This window comes from Xenopus laevis, chromosome 7L (genome assembly GCF_017654675.1).
Source record: "Xenopus laevis strain J_2021 chromosome 7L, Xenopus_laevis_v10.1, whole genome shotgun sequence".
Classification (NCBI taxonomy): Eukaryota; Metazoa; Chordata; class Amphibia; order Anura; family Pipidae; genus Xenopus; species Xenopus laevis.
Genome location: NC_054383.1, coordinates 98,499,464 through 98,509,356, shown reverse-complemented (window position 1 = coordinate 98,509,356; position 9,893 = coordinate 98,499,464). Strand labels below are relative to the sequence as shown.

Below are 9,893 nucleotides of genomic sequence, written 5' to 3'. Positions count from 1 at the left end.
TGTGGTCGCGTGGAAGCCAGGAAGGAAGCGGCTCTGCCAGCCACACAGGAGTGGATCTGGGCTGTGGGCACCATGAGGGCTGTTTTTTTTCTGGTTTCCCGCTGGCCCAGTTCGACCCTGTGTATAAATGTTAGGCTACTAGAATGACTTTTAGGACTGTCTATTACACAAGGGCAACTTCTACTGGCACTGATCTTTATAGTGCTAAAGGAATGCTGTGCTAGTATGGGGTTTACATGTGGGCTGCCATTGGTCTTCCACAATGCTACTTGCACAGTGCTGGATTTCTATTTTCAACGCTCGTAGGCCAGCTGCTGTCTATCTGCCCCCTCCCCCATCCCAGGTGTGTACACATACACAAGTTCTTCATTTACTGCACAGGGGATCAAGTTGTATTGGGGGTAAATAAAGTGATGCATCAGACAGGACCAGGACTGTCATAACATGTGATCCATTGGAGTCTGCTGATTCTCTTGTCAACCTTTCCCAGAAAATATGGTGTCAATCTCATGTAGGACCGGAGGAACACTTGTTTTTACTCACTGCAGCAGAATCAGGGTACACTTTACAGCTGTTTGATGGTTTGTGGTGGGTTCCATTTGATTTGTTTCCATTTCATGTTTATGCATGACAAATGCAAATCCGTCTGTTCATGGGTTTAAAAACATCTATAGACAAGTTACATTCCAATTTGGTAATGCGCTTAATATAAAGAACCATGGAAATTAGAGTTCTGGAAGAAGCATAATGGGTAAAAAGCACATCAAAAATGGTGTCTTGAAGATACCGTCTTTGTAATGGGCAGAAAAAGAAAATTGAATAGAGAAGTATACACTTTTAATATACAAAACATAAGGAAATCATGTACAATCACACATTCCTGTAGCTAGAAACAGTCAGATGCAGACTCCTTACTGTAAGTTGGAATTGACTACTGGTCTGATGGTGGTTTGCAGAGTATTTTGCAGTTGTGATGGACAGTTGTCTTGTGAAACACTAAATCTTTTATCATATTTTCATCTTAAAGACTGTAATTAATATATTTTGGTGTTTATAGAAAAACATTGTTCCCAAAGATATGTGTTAAATATTTCAAACCAGGACAACAGAGATTTTATTTTACTGCCTTTCAGTAGCTAGACACCATTTTTATGAGTACAGGTATGGGATCTGTTATCCAGAATGCTCTGGGCCTGGGGTTTTCTAGATAACAGATCTTTGCGTAATTTTTTTCATGTTAATTAAACCCAATAGGCTGGTTTTGCTTCCAATAAGGATTAATTATATCTTACATTGTATCAAGTACAAGGTGCTGTTTTATTGTTACAGAGAAAATAGTTAAAAATCTGGATTATTTGGATAACATGGAGTCTATCGGAGGTGGCTTTCCTGTAATTCGGAACAAGATAATGGGTTTCCGGATAATGGATCCCATACCTGTACTGCTTTCTATGCAAATCTACAAATCTTAAATACAAAGCAAAATGGCAGCTGACAACCAGCCTCCTTTGTCATATTTTCATGTCATATCATGGGAAATGTTTACCGGTACATATAAATTTATAAATGGGTGTTTCCTCTTAAATTAGCAGCCTGTGCTTGAATTATAGAGTTCCTTTAAATAAAACTGGCTTGGATATTAAAAAAATAGATATTAAAACCTTTTTCTAAAATATTCCATTAAAGTGCAGTGATGTATCCATTTTGAAAGGATTTAATACCAGAATATTTCGATGAATATATATTTGCAACAGCACTCCATTAAGCGTGATACAATATTAACGACCTTTCACATCAAGTCTCTATAAAAGACAACTATACAGACAACCACAACTTCTGTATTTACACCCTTCAACTTGTACACATCTGGTATTGCATATCTATATATACATAAATATACACATACACACAAGTTGGAGGTTTGCATTAGAAGACTTAGTGCAGATGATCAGCTTTTCTTTCTCACGGCTTACACTCTGGAGTCCATGGCATACATTTTGCCAGTCGCAGTTCTTCCATATTTATAAATGGATCGTTGGTTCCTTGAATATGATCCAAGATCTATGAAGAGGTGAAGCAACAAGGCATTGCCATTTATTAGTATAGGCCATAAAAAAATGGCAGAAATTCATTCATTAAACATCTAGGGGCCGATTCATGAAGCTCGAGTGAAGGATTCGAAGTAAAAAAACTTCGAATTTCGAAGTGTTTTTTGGGCTACTTCGACCATCGAATGGGCTACTTCGACCTTCGACTACGACTACGAATCGAAGGATTCGAACTAAAAATCGTTCGACTATTCGACCATTCGATAGTCGAAGTACTGTCTCTTTAAAAAAAACTTCGACCCCCTACTTCGGCAGCTAAAAGCTACCGAAGTCAATGTTAGCCTATGGGGAAGGTCCCCATAGGCTTGCCTAAGTTTTTTTGATCGAAGGATATTCCTTCGATCGTTGGATTAAAATACTTCGAATCGTTCGATCGCAGCATTTGCGCTAAATCCTTCGACTTCGATATTCGAAGTCGAAGGATTTTAGTTCCTAGTCGAATATCGAGGGTTAATTAACCCTCGATATTCGACCCTTAATACATCTGCCCCGTAGTATGTATCGATATCAAATTTATATGTCAAGCAAAGATATATGTTCAAGAAGAGGTGTCTGCCTTGAGTTTCAGACAAAGAGTGTGACATTACAAGATGCAACAAATTGACTTAACTCAGTAGGGTTTATAATGATGACAACAGTTATATATGATGTAATATATATGACTGATGTAAATGATAGTCCTGCATAACATGTCTGAGCTATATACATAAAAATCATAATGATGAATTCTGCAGTTTCCGTTTGAATTGTACTAACCTCTAAAGATATAAAGACAGCAAGTAAGAACTATTGAAGCCAGAAAACAGCCAGTAGAACCAGCCATGCCCAGCCAGCAAGACCAGCCAAATTCATAATGAATCCCAAGAAATACATTCTGTAATACAAGGGTCGCCCTCTCAACATAGACATCGACTGCATACCACACCGAACCGATCATTCCTGGGATACCTGATTAAAAGCGAAAAAAGGACAATGACAAATGGCAGAAACTTTTTTTTTGTGAATGCAAAATATACTTTAATTATAGTTTATCATCTTTTTGCTAATGTTTGGTACTAAGAAACCAACCAGCAGGCAAGGTCAGGTTTTAAACTAGGGGTGGGCAGCAGGGGTACCTTCCTAGGGTGCAACCATTTTGGGTAAAGGAAGGGGGAGAAATTCCAAGTGCAAGTCTAGTGATGAGCGAAATTTTTTGCCAAGTTTTTCTCAAAATGAAGCCCATCTAATGGGTGAAAAAGTTTGTCGCGTGTCAAAAAATTTTCGTGCAATGTGTCACATGTCAAAAAAATTTAGTCAGCCATAGACTTCAATGCATTTTGGTGAATTTTCGCCATTTCACGAATTTCTGGCAAACCAGGTCATATTCACCCATCACTAAGTACAAAACCTTCATTAAATGCAAACACATGTTCTATAAATACTGCATCCAGTATGTATAGAAGACTATGGAAACCAAAAAATATGGAAACTGAACTTTCCCTTGTGAGCAATTGCACCATTGCACTGGATGCCAAATCTTCTTTGACTTGGTTTTCCATTTGGGGGGAGGGGGGTAAATAAAGAGATTAACACATAGGTGACATACTGTATACATCTGGAGAAACCTCAGCAATAGAGTTTGCTTTTAGACATGTTAAATTCCTTGGTGATATTTTAGTAGCCATTTACTGTTAAACCAAGGCAACAAGCAGATTACGTACATACCTCCAATGCCAAAAATGAACCCAGCCATGTAACACATGCGTAGCTTGATGTGCGGCTCTGATCTTAGGAACTTTACAGCATCGAGACCTAGAACCAGTATGATTAGAGCGAAGCTTGCCAGTATATCCGCTGTGATCATCAGGGCTCTTGTAAGTACTATTTTCACTATGGAACACATAAAATAAGCACAAATAACCCTTGGAACCAAACCATTTGCTTATTGCAAGATTTATATGTAACATTGATCATGTGTATACAGTAACAATTGTAATTATTTTGATTGAAAATACAATCTATGTAATGTAAAAGCTAAATATGTCAAACATAATATTTCCATATATTAAGTAATATACAAAGATGGTGTAAATTCAGATATGCTGCACAGGGTTTATTTACATTACAGAAGATGCACGACCCACCACACATCCTGTGAAATCAATGTGAAAGGCGGCTATTTCTAAAATAAATGATCATTTTTCGATTGGCAGGGACCTCTTTACCTTTTATATTGGTTGTTTTGTATGTTGTCTTAGGGGCAGATTTACATAGGGTCGAATATCAAGGGTTAATTAACCCTCAATATTCGACTGCCGAATGTAAATCCTTTGACTTCGAATATCGAAGTCGAAGGATTTACCGCAAATAGTTTGATCGAACGAAAAATCCATCGATCAAACTATTTTTCTTCGACCTAAAAAACATTAGAAAGCCTATGGGGACCATAGGCTAACATTGCACTTCGGTAGGTTTTAGGTGGCGAAGTAGGGGGCCGAAGTTTTTTTTAAAGAGACAGTACTTCGACTATCAAATGGTCGAATAGTTGAACGACTTTTAGTTTGAATCGTTCGATTCAAAGTCATAGTCGAAGGTCAAAGTAGCCAATTCGATGGTTGAAGAAGCCAAAAAAAACATTCGAAATTCGAAGTTTTTTTTATTCTATTCCTTCACTTGAGCTACGTAAATGGGCCCCGAGATGTATACACCCATTTATTGTACAACACTGCTGAATGTGTTGGCATTTTATAAATTGACAATAATAATAAAAATTCCCCCAGTGGTCTCCATATAGGATGGTCAGTCCTGATTTGCAAAGATGGTAGGATGGCAGAAATTGTGATTTTAATGTGGGATGTGTCTTGTTGAGGCTGGGATGAATCTGGGACATAGATTAGATCTGCTTAAATTTTTGAAATGTGGGGAGGGGTAATGTTTTATTTTACTTACAAAGATCTCTGCTCTCAGCTTGGAATACTTTGTTCATCCTCTATACCAGTGACATAGAGGCTCTTCTTTTCATGTTGTGGCTGGGCTGCAGGTTTCTAACCTTCCAAATCCATTCCACTTTGTGTATGTAGCTCTCATAACCATTCTCATGCCTGCAACATTCACCCCCTTCTCTATGCTATTATGCTTTACACGTCTGTCTTACAGAAAATATTCAGCCAATGATTGGACAACTACAGTATATAAGAAACGTGGCTATTTCTTTTCTTTTCTGTCTTTGAAATGGAAGTTGGACCGGTCAAGAATCAATTGTATACAGTCCTAGAGGGTTCATTTACAAACACAAGTGAAACATTGGGTGCAAAATTACAGACTTTTAAACACTTTTTGCAAATGTATTTATTCATAGCACCAACGCTCTGGTTTGGGCTGCGTTGTTACTTCCAGGCCTCCCTTTGCATGTTGCGCCTATGTTTCCAGCTGAATTGCATCTAATGTATTACATGCTCCAAAAATGACACACCCACACATATGTTGATAACAAAATAAAGTTAAAGCAATATACATTGATTTGTGGTTATGGGAAAACTGAACTTTAAATCTGTCCAAAAGAAATATACAAAAATCTACCAGCAAAACTTCCAGAAGAAAATTCTTTAGGTTGAGCCTATGTTTAAATTCATCTGCTGGTTTTTGTAAAAAAAACATGTTTTCCTGTGACAGAATTCCTTTATTATTGAGTGTTTTTTGTTTTGCATTTTTCCATTGTACAGAAAGTGGAAAGATTATCAAGGAAAACCTACTGTAAAGTAACCCATAATAGTAAAGATGTGGATTATATTGCATTTTAGCTTTGTAAATGTTGCAAAATTGTCTGCACATTACTACTTTTTCATATTTAGTGGATACCTTTGCCCATTGTATGACATCCACACATAAACTAGCAAAGCACCAGGGAACAGGCGAGACATTTAGCAAATACATGAACTCTTGTAAACTTACACGGGTGCTCCGCTAAAATAGAATCGTATTGGTCACATGTTTTTATTCCATCCTGGGTATTGGTCACGCATTCCCACCACAGACCACGACATTTCTGACTGACCTGAAAATGTAGGAATTTGAAGAGCAATAAAATCATTCAAATGTTCAGAAAAGACAGTCCTGTTATTGCCAAAACATGCTTTAAACAACTGCTAATTTCTGAAATAGAATTTTGTACTGTAATCTGAGTTTTGCTGAGCACCACGACTACACTTAACATGGATGCATAAGACATATGAGCATTTGAACATATTCGAATGAACTGACACATGTATAAGACCTTATTAACAATTTATTAACATGTTCCCTGACAGTCTTGTGTTCTCAAGTAAATGCAGTGATGTAAATGTTCACATTTCCTTCACTAATTAGCAACTCTGGGGTTTCAGAGGTAAATGAAATATATACTAGAACCAATCATTGTATCCAGTCCCAAAGTTTGGACATTGATCACATCCCCAAAGGTGGATGATCAGAGCTGAAGTGTTTGAGAAAGATGTCTTTTGGAACGAAGAAAAATTTAGCCAGCTTTTCGGCAACATCAAAGATTTAACTATGCCCAACAACTCTCCAAATGTGCCATGACCCTAAGAGTATAATATGTATTAGACCTTTTCATAGAATTCCTATACCAGAATTCTGCATTGTTCTTCTCACCTCTAAGCTGTCATCGGCATTAACCATCCAGCAGTCCGTCCAAGTGGCCACAATCAGGAATAACGTGGAGACCAGAGCCAAGCAGAGAGCCATAAACTGCAGTACAACAATCATTCTCAAGTCTGGAGGACTCCAAAACACAAATATCTGTTTACACATTAAAGAACCACTACTACAAAAGCTGTAACATCACCTATTGATCATGAGAAGCTACAGGTATACTATCAACTATCAACAGTCGTATTTTTTTTTCAGTGATTTAAATTTTTTATGCTAAAATCATGAAAAAAAGTCTAGATTTATTAAGCCTAAACAAGGGGAGCTGTCTAGTATTTAAACTATTTAATTTGAGTTTTTCACATTTGTTTAGAGACAAATGTATACAGTTCCTTTATGGCTTTGAGATGAGGGTTTCAATATAATTTGAAAGGACATTAGGAACTCACATGCCAGTAAAACTCTTATCGGGGGAGTCTTTTTTTTACAATTTCCTTTTTGTAGACACTACTTCTTCTCTCTATTTTTAAAAAAAATTCAGTTAAAGCTTTAAGAAGATGAAAGTATTCTCACTCCCCTCGGCTGTGAAGCTCACAGATATGAAATGAGACTTCTATATTAAGTAAAACTAACTGACATTCTTTGCAAATTGAATTATAATATTCTCATCTAGGAATAAATTAAAAGCTGACTGAGGTTCCCAAGGCAAAACAGTACCAGCATTTTTCTCTCTACTTAACATCAGACATAGACAAGACCATGACCATGAATCTCAGATTTGCAAGAAAAAAAGATACTGTTCTAACTCAATGTTCTTTTGTTTATGTTGCATACTTGAATTATTAGATTTACATATATTTTATTTTCCTTAATCATAAACAGTGAGATCACACTGGAAGGATTTTCACATAGACAACCTATTCATTTTAAAAACAATCAAACATGCTCTAAGATAGTTGACTGGTCAAATATAAATTATAATATTTACATATTGACATATTGTTTAAAGGAATATTATTTTTTATATGTGCTGTGAGTATTTTTTTTAGTAAAAAATGGCTGTGTTTTTAGTCCACATCAAAATACTATTTAAATGTAAAGAATATTTATTTTATTATACAGCTTTTTATGTCTGGGTGACAGAACCCCTTTTTTTTGGGATCAGAATGTTAATTTTGAAGAGTTCTCCAGCTTCTGCAGTACCTTCCTTTCAGGCTAAACATAAGGCTCTGGTTAATTTATGCAGAAGGTTAGGGTGCTCACTGCTGCCTGTGTTTTCCAGACTTTACAGGAAAACATATGCAATTTCCCAGAGTATTGCTTTTGTTGTATCTGTTTAGACCTTAGAGGGGAACTAAAGTCTAAAATATTATAATGTTAGAAATGCTATATTTTGTATACTAAACATGAACTTACTGCACCAGAAGCCTAATAAAACAAATGATTTATGCTTTCAAAGTTGGCCGCAGGGGGTCATCATCTTGTTACTTTGTTAAACATATTTGCAAGACCATGCACATGCTCATTGTGGTCTGGGCTGCTGTTGGGAGGTTAAGCTTAGGGATCATCATAAGTTATCAAAACAGCACTAGTCAAATAATTTCTGCCATAGAAGCCTATACAGCAAGACTGATTAATAATCAGAATATACAGACTGCACTGGGTCTGTGGATACAAATCTCTACACAGTGGCCGGTTGCTTTACAGGGAAACAAACAAAGCTGCTCGAGTTCTGGGAAGTAAGGTGGGGGACTGTTTAAAAGTATGATTGTTTCCCTGCAGAGCAGTTAGGGACCGTCTTCTATCCGCAGCAGTCAGAGCAAGTGAAACGAAGGGGAAATTTCAGTGCATACAGTCAGGTTTCTTATAAAAACGGTAGACATTTTCGAAGTATATTGGAGATAGATTTATTTTTTCATTAAAGTAAAAATTGGATTTTATTTTTTTGCCTTTACATCCCCTTTAAGTTCCCATATGGGACCTTAACCTATTCTTGTAGTCCCTATCCCTGAGTGGATGTGGTGTGGCTCAACCGAAGGACACAATTTCTTATATCATCAACTTAATGATTTACTGTGTTCTGCAAGCTATGCTACAATTCCTTAATGTAGATATTTTATCACATAAGACATTAATCATACATTTTCAGGTTTTTGTCTATATATAAATACTTTACCATTACCCAGTTTTGTGTTGGTTTTGTAATTTTTTACATCAGAACAAAAAGCTATGGACCATTCATGGCACTGATAACTCTTAGATATCACCGTGTGATAAACGGATGTGCTCTTTGATAGCTACAAAGGGAGAACAGAAGGAACTTCCTGTTCGGTGGAACAGTAAGCTGAGATTAAAAAAGATTTTTTAAAGATCTACATTTTGGGGCAACACGTTATAGCATAGTGAGAGGTGTAATGGAATAATAGGCCACTATTATGTGGCAGAGTATTAGAATTATTGGGATAAAGCATAAGAAACAACTGTTATACAAAAGTAGTTATGGAATAATTACAAAACTGAATTCAAATATGAATGACTGATATCTATGAATAGAATATGTCATTAATGTTTCTTTAGCTTTTATTTTAATTTATCGTACAGTTAAAGATTTATTATCACCCAGGTCCATTACCAGTCTATCATTAGTTGTTCTTATGCTGAATTGGGCCCATTAGTCAAACTGACATTTATGCCTGGAAGCTTTAAGGCAGTAAATAATAAGCCTGAAATTGTGTTCACTGTTTGCCAACACAAAAAACCTCCTAGAAATTTAAAGGCACATTAACCATTTTATCTTCATCTGTGTCTAGTGGAAATATTGCCATTGTCTGTACCTAATGCATGTGACTCTGTATCTTTAGACCCAGTCTATCACACCTGTGAGTGGGGATAGACATAACTAAGGGCACAGAACAGAAGGAACTTTTAATGGCATTTTCAAGCCAGGAAAGGAAGGCAAAGTTTCCTATGGTTGTTGACTTTAAAGGAGAAGGAAAGGTTAAAACTAAGTAAGCCTTATCAGAAAGGTCCACCTAAATATACCAGTAAACCCTCAAAGTATTGCTGCTCTGAGTCCCCTGTCAAAAGAAACACAGCATTTCTTTCCTTCTATTGTGTACACATGGGCTTCTGTATCAGACTTCCTGCCTTCAGCTTAAA

At 36.6% G+C, this 9,893-nt stretch overlaps 1 protein-coding gene across 1 annotated transcript; it reads right to left on the bottom strand.

Annotated features, from left to right (window-relative positions):
- Positions 1-1,772: 1,772 nt before the first annotated feature.
- LOC108696575 (claudin-16) lies at positions 1,773-6,948 on the bottom strand. Its single transcript, XM_018226062.2, has 5 exons — positions 6,738-6,948; positions 6,039-6,141; positions 3,813-3,977; positions 2,865-3,056; positions 1,773-2,061 (listed from the first exon to the last, which is right to left on the bottom strand). The coding sequence occupies exons 1-5, from the start codon at positions 6,894-6,896 to the stop codon at positions 1,970-1,972; spliced, it is 711 nt and encodes a 236-aa protein (XP_018081551.1). The 5' UTR covers positions 6,897-6,948; the 3' UTR covers positions 1,773-1,969.
- Between the last annotated feature and the right edge of the window lie 2,945 nt (positions 6,949-9,893).